Genomic DNA, 22767 nt, shown 5'->3' on the forward strand with positions numbered 1-22767 from the left:
GATTTAACAAAAACACTGAAGTACCAAGAGGCCCATCTTATTTCCCCTCGTGCCCATAAGTAACGGAAACAGAGTGAGTTGTACGCCGCCAGCTCCAAGTCCTACTGTTTTGTGTATGGCTGGGTTTATTTAAATAAACGAGCTGCACCAATACAAAATGGTTGCCACATTAACACTGCGGTTCGGTGGGGTCAGTGGCAGGCGCTTCCTTCGTCGATCTTTTATTTTCACTGCTTCGCCGGCAACAGCCAAAGAGCAAAAGCTTTGCCTGGCTGGCATCATCCTGATTGCTTTCAATTCTCCTTCACTTCCATTATCACCATGCTGGTCCACAGAACAGGAGCAGGGAGAGGGTGCAAATTACTCCTCCACTTGTTCACATCATCACTACTCAGCAGGTGAAAATCTTTTTATTGCATTCCTAATTTCTTGAACTGCCTGAATCCTACATGCCTGAGCTATTAAACTTAAAATGTTTTTCTTGTGGAGTTACATTAAGATTTTAGTTCAGAAGATGAAAAAAACAAAACTCTCATCGCTTCCACTCACAAAGCTGCTAAATTGGTCTTAATCATCAAGGGGACGGGTTTACCAGCTATAACGTTTTACTGAATAATCTCTTCACTATATTGTGGAAAAGTAAATTCTGCCATGTTCTGTGTCCCTACGCGTCCTCCATCATAAGTTATCTGTGCATGATTAATATGCATATGTATTCCCTATGTTCGATTAATGACGCAATTACAGTTGTGTCCATCTCTAGTATGTCAGTTTCCAGTTCTCGTGAATACTACGAATATCAGGCCTATGTAAAGTTACGTTGCCACGTTTCTCAGTGTGCACGTTATTCCATTGTAAAGTCCCCGTTTCTAGGCCTCAGAAGGGCCTGGACACCAGATTCAGCTCCTGTCTCCTGTCTCCTGTCTCCTGTCGCCTCGCTGAGGAGCGATACAGCCCCCACCTGTATCCTCGACCCTTCACTTACTTCCTGCCTCGCAGTGCCCGGCTCAGCCTGGCTCTGCCTCTGAGTCTGCCAAGAGTATGTTATGATTCCAGTTATCAGTTCAGTCCTCCTTCTCTGCATTCCTAAAGCTACTGAATCGCATCAATAGTTTCCGTCATTGTCTAGCCTTTACGTCTCCATGTAAGAGAAATACTGCATTTAATGGTCATTTAATATTCTTCATCACGCACTACATATAGAATAATGCATGCTCCAGTCTTAGAGTCCGTTAGCCTCTCCCCTCCTGACTCTTAGTTCATATCAACATGTTCCCTAAACATCAGATACTAGATACTGCTTAGGTACATGTCGCCCTGACTCTCCAGACTTCAGTCTCTGCTCCCAGCACAGAGTTCGAAGCCCCCAGCTTCTCCTAGTAATACGTCATTGCCAGTTTGCGCGCACCATCAGGTTAGAGGTCCCGGCTCCTTAGGTAGCCCCCTCCATGGTTTCCACCCCATTCATGACATATTCTGTTACGTTTGCATCACATGTCTATGTATACGCCTCTGTTACACCCACTTTCACCCTTATCTTTCGCGACTGCTACTGACCACACCCACTGCTCCGCCTATCGTATGTATTGTAATGCAACTGTTTTAGTATATATGATCGTGTATTGTTATTAAATGTTAGCGCGCTCATCCCAGATCCAGCCCCAGCAGCTGCTGGGCCCTGCCATCCTATTCCTATGCAGGTTGTCCTGTTCCTGTCCTTATGCTGTATTAAACCTGCAAAACTCCTACTACCTCGAATCTTGACTCTTATTTATTGAGCTATCTGTTATTCATGTATTCATCCAAAAATAGAGGTATTATTTATTTGTTTACCACATAATGGCGCCCGAACAGGGACTTGCCCTTTCCCCACGCGCCGGTGAAGCCACGCCGGCCCCCTGACCCTCTGCAGCCGTGACGGAACCATACCGTGCACGTGCAGATATTTCTGCTTCAAGTATCCCTCAGGCCCACGGAGGAGACGGAGGAGGCGGTCCAGCATCCAGACGAGGCGGTGGAGGAACGCGGCGAGTCCCGACCAGAGCCCAAGCCGAGAGTCCAAGGTCCGAGGTATCCGGAGGCCCACCCGTAACAGAAGTCCGAAGTTCGTCCGTCCGACGTCGAAGCAGTCCAGTCCAGTCCGAGGCCTTCCGTTCTTGCTGCCCGGTGAGTACCGTTACTGGGGTAGTATCTAGACAGGGTCAATCTGATTGACTCTGGTCCGTGGGTTGGTGGTACACAGACCCACAAACGAAGTGTCCACTTCGGTGGATGCGGGTCCTGACGTGTCTCTGTATGAGACCGGTAAGTTTCGTACTGTTTCAGCAGTGCATCTAGTTTCTGTTCCAGTCAGTTCTGTTCTCGAGAAAATTCATGTATTCTGTGTTCCATATTCCAGGTAGTATTCTGTTCGAACTGTTATTTTAAATGTTCTTCATGTATTTTAATGTCGTGGTATGAATGGGGAATAAGTATCGTGTTCATTGTGTATTGTATTGTGTCTAGATTACAGTCCAGTCATGCCCTTGTTTTCTAAGTTACGTCAGTTGAGAACTAGAAAGGGTCTGCTGGAAGCAGCAGTTCCAGTTCCGCCTAGGGACAGTCCAGGTCATTTTATGTATCAGAAGCATGGCATAAGTGCCATATTATATCTAGATTTATGGGTAGAGTATACCAAACAGTTAGAAGAAAAGTATAGATGGCCCGTATCGGGTACATGGGATGCCGAGTGCATCATGCGAGTAGAAGAAGCATTATGGAAAAAGAAAGCCAGACAGTCACAGAAAGATGCCATCGAGTTATGGCGCAAAGAAGGTCATAAAAGAACCGAAAAAGAAATCAGAAAGTCAGAATTAAGTAGAGAATCCTTGGAACGAGCCCAAGAAAGGGAATTAATCGAGATTGGTGAACGAGTTAAAACCGAACAGTCAGACAGACAGAGGCATGCTCTTATTAAGGGTATGTATCCTCTTCTTGCCGAGGGCCTGCCAAAAGCGACCCCAGAGGCATCCAGTAATTTCCCGCCACCATTAGTTCCGACCAAGCTACGTCACAAACCGACCGCAGCTGATATTTTTATTTCGTCCTATTTGGACGACACAGTCCCAGAATATGCAAATCCTGTTCGCGCTCCGCCAGTCCCTGTAAATCAGGCACTTCCCGTTCCTCCAGACACCGGGGTACCCCTTGCAGTACCTGTTACGGTCCCCCCGGTCCAGCCCGCCATACCAGTTCAGCCCGCATTTCAATTCCCTGCCACACTAGTACGAAGAGGATCAGTCGACGATTCTAGTTTAGGGGCCGCAGGAGGAGGTACTCCTCAAACCCCGCCGCCACATAAGCGTTTAACGTCAGCCGAATTACATGCACAAGCGTCACAGCGTACGCCCAGACATCAGTCTGTAGCAGAAATAAGAAAAGCCCTTAACGAATGTGGCTATGATCCAGTCCCAGGCGAGGATAGTATGGTTTTATATTCATTACGCGTAAGAAAGGTGACCAAGTATCTAGTCACCCTACCAGATATGAAAGAAGATCTAGACAGAATATATCGTTTCATCCGTACAGGGAATGATCCAGAAAGTATTAGTGATGTCATGTGCCAAAGAAAAGCTGAAGTCCAGCTCATGCTATTAAAGTTTTTGATTAATTGTCTAATAAGGGAACAAGATTATCCGACCAAAGATCAAGCCGAAATGAGAACTCTGACAAAGTGGAGTGATAATATAGCCGAGGGTAAGCACAAGACTATCGGTGCTATAGAGAGTATGTATAAGAAGATTCGTAAAGAAATAATAAGGATACACAAACAACGTAAAGCAGCACAAGTAAGCGAGAAAGAAAGTAACTCTGATACTGAAGAGGTAGAGGACGAGAATCCCGACAGAATAGCGTATGTAGGAAAATCTAGATTTCCAGATCGCCATTTACGCCTAGAACACAAGTCTATTTTTCATCATCCAGCACCAGAACAAGGTTCTCTAGAACAAGTATTTCAAGCTACCGATCACATTCTGAAATCACGAATCGGTTATAGTGAGTTAAGTACCATGCATGAACAAGAACTGGCCCGATCAGCAGTCCGATGGACTACTGATTCTACCACTTTTCCAGACGAAATAGTGGCACAAATGTTTCTGAAAATGCCCCCAGCCGAGCAACGACTAGCGGGTATGTATATGATCCAGCACCTCATTACATTGTATGAGGGTCAACATTCTGATCCAGGTCCGTTACACGATATCCTGAACGAGTTACTCCAGTATAAATGGAAAGGTTTAGGTACCGATTTAATTAGTGTCATTCTAGAACAGCGTCACAAATATAGAACGTTTTTGAACCCGCATTTTGTTCATGTCTCACCCCCAGAAAGTAAACCATTTTACATGGAGAGACAGAATCCGTTACGAGAAGTCCACCCAGTTAGAGGAACGGGTGGCGAACTAGAACGAGTGTTTGTTTACACTCCGATTACAAAGATGGAACTCCTAGAGATGAAAAAATTAATCCCCTGTCATGATAAAGATCCAGCAGGGTTCCATCGAGAATTAAAAGACATGCTCCGTATGGGAGAATACACGTATCCAGATATAATTAAAATGTTAAAAGTCTTGTTGCCCGCAGGGGTATATGAGAAACTCAAGGAAAAAGAATGGGAGGTGGGAGAGAAAAAGATCGATTGGGCAGTTCTAGAAGCTGAAGATAAGGCATGAGTACCAGGTACCGGTCTTGGAGCAAAATGTAAAGAATTACCTGAATTATTGATTCAAGTTTTACCCAGATTGTTAACAACGAGAAAGGAAGACTGGGATGCAATCTCAGCCTGCAAACAGAAACAAGACGAAGACATTAGTGATTATTATTCCAGATTTGAGAAATGTTTTAGCATAAACAGTGGCCTCAAGACAAGTAGTGAGTCATACCCTCATCTTTTTGTTACTAAATTAGTCGAGAATTCAAGCCCACAAATTAAAAATCGAGTTTTGAAAGTCGAAAGTACCTGGCAAGCTAATACCCCGTCCCAGATGTTACAGATGCTCCAATACCACCAGAATAGAATCAGAGAAGAGCAAGAACACGAGAGAAAACGTATGAAAGACACGAAAATGAAAGTACTAGTTGCACAATCCGTTCCTCAAGACAGTCAGAAGAGGGGTCCGAATCAAGCCAGTCATCCTGCAGCTCCCGTTAAAGGGAACTGCAATTATTGTAAACAGCCAGGTCATTTTATAAACGAGTGTGCAGTTCTGAAACACAACATAGCTACCGGTAAGACTAAAGAAAGACCACGTCCGCCTAGACAAGAACAAGTTTCACAGATTCCTCAGCCACAGAATGCACCACAGACAGTTACAGCTCCACAGCCCATCGCTGCAACACAGCATGTTACACAGCAGATGTACCAGTATGCACAGTCTGAGTATCCAGAGTATCAGCCATATTCATGAAACAGCCTAGAGAGGGAGGTAGGCTTGCCTCTCATCGAGATACCTGTAGATCAAGAAGGTCCCTATGTTCACAGTCAAGTATTAGGGAAAGACAGAAAGTTTTTGATTGATACAGGGGCAAGTAGGACCACAATTAGCCACGCCGAAGTTCCAGGGGCTCCGCTCTCAGGCTCAAGAAATGTTTCCCTTGGATTTTCAGGAAAACCCATTGTAAATGAAATATCAAAGCCAGTTACTCTAGAAGTAGGTCCATTGTCCCGCACTACTGATCTGTTACTTACTAAGTCATGTCCAGAGAATCTATTAGGTATTAAAACACTGAAAGAGTTAGGTGCAGTTATATGCTGTTCCCCAGAGGGAATACGATTGTTCCTGCGTGACTTTAAGGGTCACTATGTATTACGAGATTTTGATCCCAGATTGTCCAATGTTCCGCAGCATCTATGGGCGCAAGGTCCAACTGATGTTGGTTATATGCAAATCACACCCCATCGTGTGACTCTCAAGCCAGGTGTAGTGTTACCACGAATCAGACAGTACAGATTGCCACCTGAGGCTGTAGCAGCCTTATCCAAAATTATTGACGAGCTCATCGCTCAAGGAGTGGTTGTAGAAACTGACTCCAATGTATGCAATTCTCCGATCATTCCAGTCATGAAACGTACTGATCCAAATGCACCCTCAGTATATCGATTAGTGATTGACCTACGAGAGCTTAATAAATGTATTATTCCCCAGTATCCAGTTGTCCCAGATATCTCTTCCCTATTGACAGCCATTGATTCCGAAGCCACGTTCTTTACTGTCATAGACCTCAAGAACGCGTTTTTCAGTGTTCCCATTCATCCAGACAGCCAGTTTCTTTTCGGATTTTGTTTAAATGGAAGGAGCTATATGTTCACACGAGCTCCTCAAGGTTTCACAGAAAGTCCTAGTATTTACAGTCAAGCACTTAAAAGACAACTAGACAACATTCACATGCCAACTGACACTGCCCTGCTCCAGTATGTCGATGATCTACTGATCACAGCCCGTTCTGAACGTGCTTGCGAGCGAGCATCCCTTACAGTCTTGTATTTCCTAGCCGAGATGGGACACAAGGTGTCCCCTTCGAAGCTTCAATTCTGTGTCCAGCAAGTGGTCTACTTAGGACACTTGCTGTCCAAGTGGGGTAGGCAGTTGACACCAGACCGTATCCAGTTAATAGCGAGTCTTCCTCAGCCCAAGACCCAGAAGGAGGTACGTGCTTTTATCGGCCTCACTTCTTACTGCAGACAATGGATTCCTCAGTATGCATTTCTAGCTAAACCACTGATACAGTTAACGACACAGGAGGCAGCCATATCGACTGTCCTCCCTTGGACATCTGAACATACACTCAGTTTCAATGAGTTAAAGAAAGCCCTATGTCAAGCTCCGGTTCTAGCTACACCAAACTACAGTAAGCCTTTTACACTTTTCGTCACTGAACGCGAAGGTACAGCATTATCTGTTCTCACACAAGATCAAGCAGGACAATACAAGCCATGTGCTTATTTTTCGAGCACATTAGATCCTGTAGCCCAGGCTCTGCCTGCGTGCCTCAAGTCAGTTGCAGCCACAGCACTAGCTATCAGACAAAGTGATTCCATAGTATTAGGACACTCCCTGACAGTACAGGTTCCACACTCCGTGGAAGTTCTTTTAAACCGAACACAAACTCAGCACTTGACAATTGCACGTTTAACAGGTTATGAATTGACACTGTTTCAGCCACACATAGAAATCAGACGCTGCAATATTTTAAATCCTGCTACACTGTTACCATCAGTTACTTCGAATTCTGCCACACACGACTGTGTGGAAATAGTTAACATCATGACAAAGCCAAGACAAGATCTGACAGATATTCCATTACCAGATCCCGACCTGACACTTTATGTGGATGGTTCATGTATGAGAACAAGTACAGGAGAACTAGTCGCCGCGTATGCAGTGACTACTGACACTGAAGTTATTGAGACACACCGTATTGACACCCTGTCCGCTCAAGCAGCGGAGCTAGTTGCTCTGACTCAAGCCTGCATACACGCCAAGAACTTGAAAGTTAATATTTACACCGATTCACGTTACGCATTTGGAGTTGTACACGACTTTGGAGTGCTCTGGCAAGAGAGAGGTTTCATGACTTCTCATGGAACCAAGATTCAGCATGGTCTCCTTATTCAAGCTCTGTTAGATGCCATACATTTACCGACATCCATTGCTATCATGAAGTGCAAAGCACACACGAAAGTTACTGACATTATTTCCCAGGGTAACGATCTAGCAGATCGCACAGCCAAGCTTACAGCGCAGACTCCAGACATTCCAGTTAACATGACACACACTCCAGATCCGACTACATGTATGACAGTTAAGGACCCTACTCAAGATGTCATAGATATCCAGTTACATGCTACTCCCGATGAAATCAAGAAATGGTCTGAACAAGGAGGGGTACAGACAGATCAGGGATGGGTGACGAAGGGAAAAGCCACATGGTTTCTCCCCGACTCTATGGTTCAAGTCATTATCAATACCGCACATAGTCCAGCACATTTAGGAGAAAAAGCTATGTTAGACAGTATCCAGAACATTTGGTTCAACAAGCATTTACGAGCTGCAGCCAAACAGAAAGTCCGTACCTGTATGATATGTTGCCAGTTTAATCCAGGTAAAAGTGTTCCGGTGGAACAAGGGGGATTCCAACCTCCTGACCACCCTTTTGAAGTCCTCCAGATGGATTATATTCAGATGGAGCGATGTCGAGGTTTCAAGTATGTCCTTGTAGTTGTATGCGCTTTGTCCAGGTGGACAGAAGCATATCCAGTTCCAGATTACACAGCCGCGACCACTGCCAAGCAGTTGGTTCGTGAGTTCTTCCCCCGTTATGGACTCCCTAGGGTCGTATATTCTGATAACGGCCAGCCATTCTCCTCAGAGTTAATGAAACATGTTTCCCTTTTGTTAGGGTACCAGTGGAAGTTCCATTGTGTACGCCATCCTGAAGCAGCCGGTCTCGTAGAGAGACATAACCAGACTTTGAAAATCCGTATCGAAAAAGTTTGTCAAGAGAAAGGTGTAGACTGGCTAGTAGCTCTGCCAGTTGCTCTGTTCTACATGCGCATGGTCGCACATTCCAGATCAGGTCTGTCCCCGTATGAGGTCGTATTCGGCCGCCCCCCTAACATGTGGGGTACACCCAGACCCCGAAGTATTACCGATGTTTCAAGTAATATGCTGACAGATTACCTAGCTTCCTTGATGTCTGCCCTCAACTCTTGTCGTTCACAGGTTGCCGCCGCATTTCCAGACAATACCGAGGTGGCACCGCATGAAATCGTTCCAGGATCCATGGTCCTGGTTCGCAATTTTGACCGCTCAAGTCCGCTAGAGCCTCGCTGGAAGGAGCCCCGACAGGTCCTCCTCGCCACCCGTACAGCCGTGAAGTTGGAGGGACGCAAAGGCTGGGTGCACCTTTCGCACGTAAAGAAATTTTATGGACTGAAACCCGTCTCAAAGAACATTTCCCAGGATTTGAAGGATTGCCAAAGTACTATTCTCAAGGACTGTCCCGCAAAGAACAATGATACTGCACCCTCCCCGTTAGAGAAAACTCCGCAACAGGAGTATAAGTTGAAACTCCGGTCTAGTAAAATAAGTCAGCCAGTTTGATTGTCTAAGTCCTCCCCTAGGTGAAACGGTTAGACTGTTTCTGACATGTATAAAATAGACCCCCATAGTGAGAGAGTTAGTCAAAACTCAATCCGATGTATCGTTTTTCTAAGTTTCATATTATTTCTCAGTATTATGATTTCCTGCACCAGTTATGCATTTTATCTGTATTTTTCAGTTTCTCATGTAAATAAGTCTGCTAATGCTACAGTAGAACACACGTTTAGTGATCTGCCTCCTCATGAACTCTTACCGCCTCGCTATGCGAAATAATTCTTTCATCCGCATGTTACATTATTCACACCAGACCAGCAATGCCACTAATTGTTGGGTGTGTGGTCGACTCCCCCCTTTCCAGACACCGAAGGGAGTTCTGCCACTCTTTCCTTATCCATTTTCACATAATGGTTCGTGTGGAGCATGGTCCACGTTAACGTCATCCTCAACAGATATGTCTTTTCTTAACAGTACATGTTTTCCAGACAAGCAAGGTCTTCCCCACAGAACAGGGTTAGATCTAGAAAATGAAGTGTACAATTTAGGTAATTATTCTTCGAATTTCATGGTCCTGAATGTTCAGTCTGATACTACTCCAGACTTACCTGCTATTTCAGTACTACCAGTCAAAGGCGAATTATGTGTTAGAAATAATGGTTCCGTACATGTAGGACATAGCGATTGTACTACTATTGTCAAGTATAGTGACAGTGGGAAATCCATTTTCAAAGCTTCACGCCATTCTTATTTTATTTGTGGTCAAACTGCATATATTCGTCTGCCCCTCGATTGGGAGGGAACCTGTTACATTGCCTTCCTACTGCCACCAGTTTTCCTAGCCCCATCTGATTATCATAGAAATACACATCTAGTACACATTAGACATAGAAGGGAGTCCCCCATTGTCGATTATACTGAAACTGCCCTAGAACAGTATACAGATTTCAACAGAGGTTTCTTTTTCTTTATAGGACCTATCCAGAATAGTAAGCTAATCCGTAGGTTAACCAGAACCCTTGAAGCTGTAGTCAATGAGACTGCCTCTGCTCTAGGTAACTTAACCGAAGAGCAATCTGCTATGAGATTTGTCGTTTTACAGAATCGTCTCGTCCTTGACGTCATACTGGCCGATAGGGGCGGGGCCTGTAGAGTCATCGGATCTAGTTGCTGCATTTTCATTCCAAATAACGCGCCGTCTGTTTATTCAGCTATAACCAGACTCCATAAAATTGCCCATCTGTTACACCAAGATCCAGGCACCTGGACATGGTCCGGTTGGTTCTGGAATATAATTTCCGCCTGGGGATGGAAAGTCCTGTCCTTTCTAGGTATTGCAGTAGCGATCATATTCAGCTGCTGCCTCTGTATACAATGTGGCCCTGCGATTTGCGGCATTTGTGCTACATCATGTATTCCTAGTCCCAAGCCTCGTTCTAGATCCCGTTCCAGGATAATTCGAGACGAGCAAATGATACTGTATGAAATGATAGATGGTATCATGAATATTGATGTTTCCTGATGGAAACGTAGTGACAAGGAGGGAATGTGGAAAAGTAAATTCTGCCATGTTCTGTGTCCCTACGCGTCCTCCATCATAAGTTATCTGTGCATGATTAATATGCATATGTATTCCCTATGTTCGATTAATGACGCAATTACAGTTGTGTCCATCTCTAGTATGTCAGTTTCCAGTTCTCGTGAATACTACGAATATCAGGCCTATGTAAAGTTACGTTGCCACGTTTCTCAGTGTGCACGTTATTCCATTGTAAAGTCCCCGTTTCTAGGCCTCAGAAGGGCCTGGACACCAGATTCAGCTCCTGTCTCCTGTCTCCTGAAGCCTCGCTGAGGAGCGATACAGCCCCCACCTGTATCCTCGACCCTTCACTTACTTCCTGCCTCGCAGTGCCCAGCTCAGCCTGGCTCTGCCTCTGAGTCTGCCAAGAGTATGTTATGATTCCAGTTATCAGTTCAGTCCTCCTTCTCTGCATTCCTAAAGCTACTGAATCGCATCAATAGTTTCCGTCATTGTCTAGCCTTTACGTCTCCATGTAAGAGAAATACTGCATTTAATGGTCATTTAATATTCTTCATCACGCACTACATATAGAATAATGCATGCTCCAGTCTTAGAGTCCGTTAGCCTCTCCCCTCCTGACTCTTAGTTCATATCAACATGTTCCCTAAACATCAGATACTAGATACTGCTTAGGTGCATGTCGCCCGGACTCTCCAGACTTCAGTCTCTGCTCCCAGCACAGAGTTCGAAGCCCCCAGCTTCTCCTAGTAATACGTCATTGCCAGTTTGCGCGCACCATCAGGTTAGAGGTCCCGGCTCCTTAGGTAGCCCCCTCCATGGTTTCCACCCCATTCATGACATATTCTGTTACGTTTGCATCACATGTCTATGTATACGCCTGTTACACCCACTTTCACCCTTATCTTTCGCGACTGCTACTGACCACACCCACTGCTCCGCCTATCGTATGTATTGTAATGCAACTGTTTTAGTATATATGATCGTGTATTGTTATTAAATGTTAGCGCGCTCATCCCAGATCCAGCCCCAGCAGCTGCTGGGCCCTGCCATCCTATTCCTATGCAGGTTGTCCTGTTCCTGTCCTTATGCTGTATTAAACCTGCAAAACTCCTACTACCTCGAATCTTGACTCTTATTTATTGAGCTATCTGTTATTCATGTATTCATCCAAAAATAGAGGTATTATTTATTTATTTACCACAATATGCACGCTGAATCTTACCCCCCCCCCCCCCTATCCCCCCCCCCACAAAAATTACTTTCAGTTATTTATTGAAGTCCGGCCTAGAACCAGCCTTCTACAAAAAAAAATCTAGCAAAATATATAGATATATATGCACACATACATGGAGGGGCTATGGGTACCACATCATCCATTAGTATATTCAGCTGTGCATCGCATATTGTTTCCACCCACCATCACAAATAGCACAGGGCAAGAGGTCGGCCCACTACAATCAACTGGGACCAAATGAGCACATCTGCCGAAAAATAAGCGCACTTCAGTGGCCTTCCGGGTCAATATTTCACTCTGTCAGTGTTTTTATCTTTCCATTCTTTTTAATTTGTATAGCCACCTTTGCGTGTCTAAACTTTCTTCATATTACAGTATTTTAAAGGCAATATTATCTCTGCTTTGCTCTAATAAGAATCTTATTTTCCCGTGATGTGCATTAAAAATAAAATTATGCAACAGAGCACCCCACTCTTATACTGACATTTTTATATTACGTTTTATTTTAATAAGTAATTTATCTGGAGCACGAGGCTGCCATAATGTGGCAGCGCGTTTTTTCTCCTATTTGGGTGACATGGTTTAATATTTTTTGTTTAAATACATTAAAAATTAACTAACACAGCAGCTTGCAAAGACAGACCGGTTAGCCTTTTCAATGCGTGTTAGGTTTTGTTTTGGAACCATTTCATTTTGTGCGTTTGTATCGGTATTTGTCCCCACATGTGAATGTTACAGTAGTTGGACCATAACATTTTATGTGTTTCTCTGGATATATTATATACATATATACACACACAAACCAAACATATACACATGATTTGAATCGGGCAAAATAGATTAATTTAGGAAATGTCTCTGAATTAGAGCTAATACATTACGGATTTGACATAATTCCCACACATTATGGGTTCTGAGACTATCGTTTCTGCACTAGCATGAGCCACACGAGGCATGCACGTACATTAAGTATATCGTAAAAGATCAATGTATTTGAATTAACTCCTTACTTCTTCCAATTTTGGACACTCGTAATTCCAGCCACAGATCTGGTCATTTCCTGTGAACATATTCATGGACATGGTACAGATGGTGAGAGTCACTGTGCCCACAATGACCTCCCAGGGGTGGGATGCAACAAAAAGACCATGAAGCCGGAACAATCGCGACAACATTTTCAGGTGTTTTTTTTTCTCAACCTAAGAGAATAAAAAGAAAAATTGTCCTGGAAAGGAAAAAAACAGAGGTATCACTAAAATTTATTATTATGACGCATGCATAAACATTTGCGTTTCCCCCACTGCTCTTGGTACCATCTTCTAGTAAGCGCAGGTAATTATATTACAATAAAATCGTTTTTTCTGGAGAATAACGCATACAAATCTTTGTACCGGTTTATGTGAGAAAATGTTGGCGGTTAACGAGAAAGCAGTTAGCGGATAATACATGCTTCTTCAGTGATCCACAAAGGAGTGAGGTATGAATTCTGTCCTGTACTTAATATCCATTGCATTTTTTTTATAATTTCACTTTCACAAAACAAATAAACAAAAAAATAGTCCACACAATTCGTCAGATTTTTCAACTGTGTCTAGGCTGTAATTAACCAACATGATGCATTGGCGATGAATTAAAAAAATATTCAACCTACCAATGAGGCCGAGGAGACTTTGTTTTTCATTTGTAGTCTAATAATAGACAGCACGAAAAAGGAGTAAAAACTGAGAGTCAAGAAGTGTATTATTTGCAGTGTCTCTCATTACAAAAAAACTTAAATTGTTGCTGAGGCAACTCTGCAACAGAATTTCAGCCAACATGCTGCCAGGTATTTACAAGAAGGGCGATAGTCTTGAATGCACTATAGCACGACTTTGAACAGTGGAGTTACATTACGTGCCAGAGGTCTACGTTTGTCTAGCAAGATTCAGGGTATAGCAGTGGCTACTCTGGTGGTGAACGTGCCGCTGTAATAGCTAAGTGATTCTTACACCTGCATTAGAGAGCTGCACATAACCTGCAAAGCATAAATGTAGAACCTTGCAGGTTTTTTCTCTCAAGAAGTCATCATACTAATGCTGTTAAAAATGTATTTATTTGGGTAGCTATAAACATTTTTCAATCCTTAAAATGCTTTCACTTTTAGGAGATGCCAATCTAATGAGATAATGCTGCTATGTAGTAAATCGCTCCTTTTCGATCTTGTTGGTTGCCCATTGGGGTGCATCAGGCCGCGCTGCTACAGCTGGAGTTCACCGTCTCTGACGGCCTGGAGCAGTGCAGCATGTGTCCCGGTGTTTGCACGCTGCACCAGGACATACATAGTAAGGTGCACACGGGACCGAGCCAGATCCGGCTCAAATAAGTGCCGGATCCGAGCAGTGCTAACAGGGCCCTTTGGGCCTGTGAGTAAGTGTTCAAGCTAGGGTTACCAGACAGTAAAGTCTGTTCAACTAATGCCTTTCGTTCCGATATTAGAGGGTAGGTGGAGAGCACAGGTTGCAGGGTTCTAAGAGGTGAGGGCCACCACTCTCGCTGCAGTTTTTACTTAGGGAGGTGGCTTCAAAAGCAACACTAGCCACTGACCGAGTAGCCGCTGCACGATCAGTTACTGCCAGCCGAGCAATGAAGCGGCCGAGATGCGACCACCAACTACCCCTGCACAACTGGCTACACGGGAGGACTAAGAATACAGGACGTGCTGACGGAGATCACAATCTAGCTTTAATAACGTATTTATACCAGGCGCTAACGTTCCATTCATTGAGCGTTTTACACCCATTATCGCAAGGATCCAAAAGCCCAGATGCCCAACGTAAGCAGGTTCGATAAAATCAGCACCCATGGTTTGCCTCAAACAAACCAGCTGTGGAGCGTGCCCACACATCGGCCCCCGAAGCCTTCGTACTGCAGCATTTGGACTCCATACCTGCACCGCGCAGTCACTGACCTGAGGGACGGGAGGTCTCTCCTCGGGGAAGGCAGAAGAGCTGTGTGAGGGAGCGGCTATCACAGCCTGACATTTATCCAGCCCCATGAAAAGGGAAACTCCCAGGGAAGTCCCAGCGCCGCCCGCCCCCCGCGCGTCACAGGCATTTCCCAGCCCCCCTGCGTGCGGACTACGCGCGCCAGCTGTTCCCAGCTCAGTCGCACCCACCCACACAAGCTACACGCAGCCCCCACCACCTGCCACAAGTGCCCGTTTCATTCTCAGAAACGAAAGCGAAAGCCACGGGCAAGTCGATCCAACGCCTGACCTGCATTCCCCAAAGCAAGATGATACCTTCCTACGAACTTGTGCTGGAATTACTAACTGCAATAGAAACAAGAGCTAATGCGGCAGGAATTACTACAATGTGCAGCGTAGAAGGAAAAGTAAATGGAATACATTATAAGCAGCGCTGAAAGCCACTATTAAATCTGTTCTTTCCAATTCTCGCTGCACTGGCTTGTATACAACATATACAATGCCGAAATCAGGAGTAAACAAGCCTACGCGTGCATATTTCTTGTAAGGAAAAAGAGGAGCTCCTTTTTATTAGGGTATCAGCATTTGTGCAGCTGCTTCTAGTATTTTTTAGGTCTGGCGTTATCAAAGACCTATTCATTTTAAGAATATATATCTGAATTTCAAATTGCTGGGCCCAAACTCGAACGATGTGGTGAGTACAGAACAATGGATTTATGCCCAAATCTCTGGCTGGGGGTGTGTGCTTGACACTGTTCAGCATTCCGTCCATCAACTGTTCTTTTTGCATTTGTCACCCCAACTGGGATAGTGTATGCCAAGTCATGGTCCCATGCTCGCCATTACACTGGGATTCAAGCTATACTGGCTGATGAGAGGTGATACCCCTAAACCAGTCCTAGAATGCTTGTTTCCAGTCCAGGAAGAACCTGGCCTGTTGGTTCGGGCTGGACTGTTCCTATGGGGAGCAGGGTCAAGACTGATTTGCAAATGGCTGTACCCAAACTGGAATGGCGTGGTGAGCAAACAATGATACATTTAGGCCAGATCTCCAACTGAAGTTGAGTGTTTGACATTGTTCAGCATTTCGTCCCTCAATTATGTTTTTGTGTGTGTAAACTTTGCCATGTCCACTAGCATTTGCCCTGCAACATCTATATGCTATAAATATCTTTCAAAATCGTTACTTACCTGTTGATGAAGGCGTGAAGCCGAAACGCGTCCTGTGAGACCGCTGTTTTGTTGGTTGACCTGTGAGCAATAAATCCACTTGGAACAGCTTTGAGTGCCCCACCTTCTTTGTGATACTTTATGAAGGACTCAAATATATATTCTCTGTGGCCAACTAGCTGTGGATTTTTCTGAACATGTGGTTTATTGGTATAGATATATCAAGGTTTTTTATCTGGAAGAGCTCTGACCAGCAGGACCTTGATTTTATCACTGTGATCAATAACAACACTTTGAATTTACATTTCACAGGCCACATCAGCAATGACAGAATTTATTTTCTAGATGTAGAGGTTTTTGTTTACAACAGACTTGAGACCAGACTATTTAGGAAACCCACAGCTGGCAACACTGTGTTGCATGCTGCTAGCCACCTTCCAGGACATTTAATACACAGCATTCCCTTTGGGGAGATGCTACGTATCGGGCGCATATGCAGTACTCAAGTGGAACGCGTTTCAGCACAGAGGGCTAGTAGAAACAGGTTTGTGGCCAGAGGTTACACTAAGGATACAGTAGACAAAGCCATAAGCAAGGCCAATAGGATCTCCAGAGCTGTGGCCCTATGCAACAAAAGTTCCAAGACATCTGTTGGAGTTGGTGAGGATAATACACCTACAAGACTAATACTGACATACAACAGGCAACACCAAGCACTACGTAAAATCTTTAGAAAAAATTGGAGCTTGGTGCGCAACGATCGAGTTATTGGTAATCTCATGTGGGATACTCCTGATATCACATTCAGAAAAGCCAGGTCAATGAGCGACGACACATTGGTTAAGAGTAGTCCGGAGCTAGCAGTTGCAAAATCTTGGATCAACTCTAGGAAGGGATTTGTTAAATGTGCTGTCTGCAAGGCTTGCAAACAGGGTATCAGTAAAACATCTTACAGAGTCGCCTTCCAAGATGCCCCAGATCCCATCTCTAAACTACTCACTTGCAAGACTGAGTTTGCGGTCTATGTGCTGGAGTGCCCTTGTAGCCTGCAATACGTTGGTGGTACCAAATTGCAGGTCCACAAGAGGATACTCCAGCACATCAGAGCGATTCGTGGCAGTGACGCTTCCGACCGAGTGGCACGTCATTTTAAGGAGTCTCACAACAACAATTGTGATCTTTTGAGATTCTTTGTGATTGACTCTGTCATGCCACTTAGGAGAGGGGGCAATTGAGAAGCCCTTCTTCGCGCATTGAGAACAAGATACAGCCTGGCACTAGACACCAAGACACCTTATGGTCTTAATGCTAGCAAGGATTTCTTTACTTGCTTATAGATGAAGTCAGTTCACATTGTTTTACACGCTTTCTATATGAATTCCTCGTTATTTCAGCCTCCATTAGTAAATACAATTTTTTTTGCTGATTTTTTTAGCGCACACTTATTTCACCATTCCACTGTACTAGCACTTTCTTGGCTAAGAGGCTTAGTATTATGTCCAATTGGGCATGACTACTACTATTTGTTCGCCTTCTTGCACTGGCAATTTAGGCCTTTTAATTTCTCAAGTGGCAATTTTCTAACAGAAACTTTTTTTTTATCATGCAAAGTTTTTATGCATTTAATAAATTGCCTTTTGTATTTAATCCATAATATGCTATGCATTTTTGAATATCAATTGTGAATTGGTTTTATTGAGAAGTTTTTAGCCTATTTATGTGTAGCATTTTTAAGATCCATTTTTTTTCTTTGCTTATTACAATTAATTATTACCCACTGGGGTTTTATTACAGTTTTTCATGTTTTTAAGAAAAAGTGTTGTTTTAGGTATTTTTTGATTTTTAAAAAATAAAATTACCTTAAGTAGTATTGCTATTTTCAATTATACTTAGTATTCAAGATGTATTTTTTATTATGTATAGCAGTTATTATTTATTGTTACCAGTGCCAGCATTTGTTGAACCAAGGCACTTGCCTAGTATTTAATAGTGTTTCGTCTAGGTCTATTGATCATGTGCTGTATGCCAATTACGTTTTCAATGCACGTAGTACTTTAAATTCTGCACTTTTCCCCCTGAAGCGTCATGTGATAAATGCCTCATGAAGGCGGAAACAAAGGGTTTTCAATAATATTAAAATACTTCGCACCAACTTTGGGTCTGAGTTCGTCTGTTGTGGTGAAGGCTTCCGTATATATATATTAATAATATATATATATATATATATATATATATATATATATATATATATATTCATATCAATTTACACAGTGCGCTATGTGATCAAGTCTGCAGGCCTGCGGTCGAAACGTGTCATCATTAAATGTTAATGCAATAAAATTTTCATTGCATCTTCAATTGGAGTCTGTGCCCATGTCTGACCAGCGTGGTCGTTCGGTGGGATTCTGGATATATATATATATATATATATAACGAAAACTCCTTCGCTCAGCAACGCCTTGCAAAGAACGACAACACTTTCTTCCGGCCTCCACATAATTTATTGGATCAGCTTCAAGGAGGCGTTTTGCCTGACCAGCAGGCTTGTTCACCAATAGTTTATTTTTTGCAAATCGGCCATTTTAAACCATCGTGTACACCCATAATGTCACGTGATGTGACTACAAACAAAGTGCAGTGGAAAACAGACTCGTAGTTTGAGTCGCGGTCTTGTCCCTTCATAATCAAAATTAATACTAGTTTCTGCAGCAATTCATATAAATACAATACAGCTTGCATAGCCTCTTAATTCATAATTAAATTGAATAATGTATACAATCCAATTGCACTGTGCTTATTGCTTTCACGACAGAGCTTGACTGTTGTATATCTTATGGCACATTACGCTCGAAAACATATATATATATATATATCACACATGTTAACATTACTCCGATATTAGCCTTTGTGAAGGAGTAGAGGGGTCATGGTAGTAAAAGATCCCGCTTGATATCTCCTCACCAATAGTTTGAGCACGTGCTTACTAATCCGTCAGCACCGCTCTTTTTTTTATATATCAAAACTTTATTGATGCTTTGTTCGTGAATCACACGCATTGCTGGACATTGCAGGATTAAACCCTAGTGGGTGGATATTCAAACTTCTCTGCAAAAACATACACCCTATGGGTATAGAAACGGACCACCTCCACTATCACACTAATACCGCCCAAGTGGGCATTTCATTGGCAACAAGACCGTGACTCAAACTACAAGTCTGTTTTCCACTGCACTTTGTTTGTAGGCGATGCTGAGCGAAGGAGTTTTCTTCATTTGTGAGGACCAATACTTGGGTGGTCCATTTGCGGACACACCCGCTGGTTTGGCTGGCGGCGGCTTGACCTAAGAGCGGACGAGTTAAATAAATAAATAAATTATATTATATTATAATATGCTGATGCTTTGGGAATTCGTAGGAATATATCTATCTATCTATATATTCCTACAAAATCCCAAAGCATCAGCATTCACTGTGGCGCAACACAAGGGCACAGACTCCAAAAGCTGGTATGAAAGTAGTTTATTCAAGCATCAACGTCCAAACGGCGCGTTTCGGCTGCCAGACATGTAGCCTTGATCACATAGTGCTGTGAAGACATAGGTGATATATATACAGGTGAGTGTAGTAGTCTTGTTACTATGTCAGTTGCAATGAGAAGGCATATTTACCACATTTTACTGCATGCAGCATGTGTGTTGTTTTGCTGCCAGGAGTAAAGCAACATATCTGTGACACTGAAAGGCATGGGAAAAACAGAGGACAGACTATTCAATTCTATAGTACAATATCCTAGAGAAGCACAGTTCACAAATGAGGATTCCCTTAGAGTGATGTGAGACACTGGCTTGTGAGTAACTCTTGCAAAGGAGAGAATGTAAATTTGTGTATAAACGGATGAAGACATAAAGGTCTTCTGTGCGTGTTCCTCATAAGTATGAAATGACATGCCAAGACTGTCAAAATACCCGCAAAAATCCAGGCCTAAGTGGCCATGGGATGCCGGCGACAGCCTGAATACACAGCGTCAGGTACGTGATGTCGCGGTCGTAATTAAAGGGGCTAAGAAAGTCGTGAACATCGGTTAAAGTATTTCGAAACGGAGCACTTTAGGCTGCGTGGTATTAGATCCTCTGTGCCTTAATGCGCAGTGAAGTTAGAGTGGTGCCTTAAAAAGAGTGTTATATTATGTGCGAAGACAGACAACTACTCAAGTGAGAAATCCTAGTTAAAACAGAGGGTGAGAGGAATACGGGGGAGTGCCTTGGAGAGTAGAGAGGAGACGTGCGTGACAAGTGCACAGTGGTGATAGTGGTGCTATTAGTTCATGTTAAAAGTCCCCTCCCATCTATAGATCCAGTGGTTAAAAGAAGAGTAATACAAAATATATGAAATATATATTAAGATGCTCCAAGAGCTGGACAACCAATCAAATATGTAAAGACTGCCATGGCAATACACAACATAAAAATAAGTTGCGGACATGTAGAGAACAGACAGATTACATACATAGGAAATAATGTGAGAGCACAAATGCAAAAAGGAAAATATAAATTCTACTCCACTTCATATTCGGTGGACAAATGAGAAAAAATGTGTTAAAACTAGTGTAATGCTGTTGACGTTTCATAGTAACATACAGAAAACTTTAGAAAGTCAAGGGACAGACAGGCAAGCAGTTATTCGGTTTACAAAAAGTAGTGTAGGTCCTTACTAGTATTGAGGCCGGTCGGTGTCTTAGTGTTGAATTGGACAATGTATTTGCTTTCCATTTGTCGTAACAGTTTTTCTCGGTTACCACCCCTTTTCAGGGTGGGTATAGAGTCGATGACAGAGTATTTGAGGTGTTCCAGGTTGTTGTGGTGTACTTCCTTGAAATGCCTGGCTACTGGGTAGGTGGGATCATTTTTAACAATGGCTCTAGGGTGTTGTAAGATGCGCATATGTACAGGCAGCTTGGTACTTCCGATATAACGAAGCCCGCATTCACATTCAAGAATGCAAATGGCAAATTCTGTTCTGCATGTCAGGTGGTGTTTAATGACTAGTGGTGTTAGCCTGAAGATAGAGATGTTCTTGCCAACTTTGCAGGCTCTACAACTATTGCATTTGAAGAAACCTTTCCTGTCAGTTAAACCAGTTGGTTGTCTTGATTATTTCAGGGCCGTTTTTTACTAGCAAGCCATGCATGGAGCATGCACGTTTGTAAGTAATGTTAGGGTAAACAGCAACTGGGGGGCCCAAAGTTGGATCAGATTTAATGATACCCCAGTGTCTATTGATGACTGCTCAGACAGCTCTTTCTTCAGTATTGTGTGTAATGATCAATCTGGTGCTGACTGAATGTGTTTGCTCAGCTGGTGGGTTACTGGTGCTATCCGGCTCTGGAGTGCGAGTTCCTGTGAGGAATATGAATATCTATATCTATATCTATATCTATATCTATATCTATATATATATATATATCTCTATGCTACTAGTATAAAGAGAGAACAGAAACCTTTTGGCAAGGTAAACTCGGGAACCACAGCGCCAATCCACACAATCCTCAGGGTGTGTAGATGGACATAGGCGACTTAAAATAAAAATAAAACGTAAATTAAAAAAATAAAATTTATAAACAAAGTAGTCCCAAAACTAGCGCCGGCCGCGACGTAGCGCTGACCTCGACCTACACCTGCGTGATGACGACAGGCGGGGAGGAGCAGTGACGAGCGGCGAGGAGTGGCGCGGCGGCTCCGAGCGGCGAGGAGGCTCAGGTAAGACGAGGCGGGAGGCGCAATGTCGGGGCGGGCGGGGGCCCGGGAATGGCGGTGAAGTCCTGTGCGCGGCTGAGGTAAGGCAGAGGCAGGCGGGCGGTGGTATATGCAATGTCGGGCCGGGCAGGCGGGGGGCGGTATAGGCAATGTCGGGGGGGGCGGGGGGCACGGTTGGAACTGCTCAAAGCCCAAAATGCTGCCCCCAGCCCCCTTCTGCCCCGGGCAACGCCGGGGCGGGCTGCTAGTATATATATATATATATATATATATATATATATATATATATATATATATTTTTTTTTTCTCCTTTAGCCCGGGTTCAGGTTATGTTAGGCGCTCTTCGACGGTGCAAACGAGCCACGGCAGGGCCCCGCCGTCAAAATGCATTCCTGGTTCCTCCGTAGAGAAGTTTGCTCTTGCACTCCGGAATCGTTTTCCCAACACAGTGATTACTCCCAATTCGGTGGTTTTAAATTTTATTTGATCATTACAGCTCAGCCAGCAGCAACTCTACGCGTTTCAGTCTTAACCAAGACCTTGCTCACGAGACTGAAATAATATATATATATATATATATATATATATATATATATATATATATATATATATATATGTATTATTTTTTTTGCTGTAAAGAACACGTAGAGGCACGGAGCCTACTAAGGATGGACACTGTAACTCACTTGGTGAACTGCAATTACCAGCATGCAAACGTGGCAGCTACTGTGAGCCACCCCCACTGTGGGAGGTTGCTCTTAACAATAATAAAAAGGAGTTAACTAACAGGTGAGTTTTCCATGCCTCTATGTGCAACCCATGACTAAGACTTGCAAGTGTACTCGCTTGTCGGACTGCATCTACCATGATGCTAAGGGTCGACCCTGCTGGGAGGTGAAGCAGTGTACTCCCACACCAATTTTCTACTTAAAGGCTCCCTCGAGCCGCTGTGGGCTGACGAGCTC

At 43.6% G+C, this 22767-nt stretch overlaps 1 protein-coding gene across 2 annotated transcripts in view; it reads right to left on the minus strand.

Moving 5' to 3' along the window:
- The window catches only part of HMGCR (3-hydroxy-3-methylglutaryl-CoA reductase), a 92195-nt gene that overhangs the window by 54985 nt on the left and 14443 nt on the right, over positions 1-22767 (minus strand). The window contains exons 1-2 of one of the 2 annotated variants that reach the window (XM_078675239.1): positions 14862-14948; positions 12925-13139 (exon numbers count right to left, since the gene is read on the minus strand). In XM_078675239.1, coding sequence (XP_078531365.1) covers positions 12925-13089 — 165 coding nt within the window. In that variant the 5' untranslated portion in view covers positions 13090-13139; positions 14862-14948. Of the gene's footprint in view, positions 1-12924; positions 13140-14861; positions 14949-22767 lie in introns of those variants that run through there. The other variant, XM_078675238.1, reaches the window with a different exon arrangement.

Source organism: Lissotriton helveticus, chromosome 2_1 (genome assembly GCF_964261635.1).
Source record: "Lissotriton helveticus chromosome 2_1, aLisHel1.1, whole genome shotgun sequence".
NCBI classification, from domain to species: domain Eukaryota; kingdom Metazoa; phylum Chordata; class Amphibia; order Caudata; family Salamandridae; genus Lissotriton; species Lissotriton helveticus.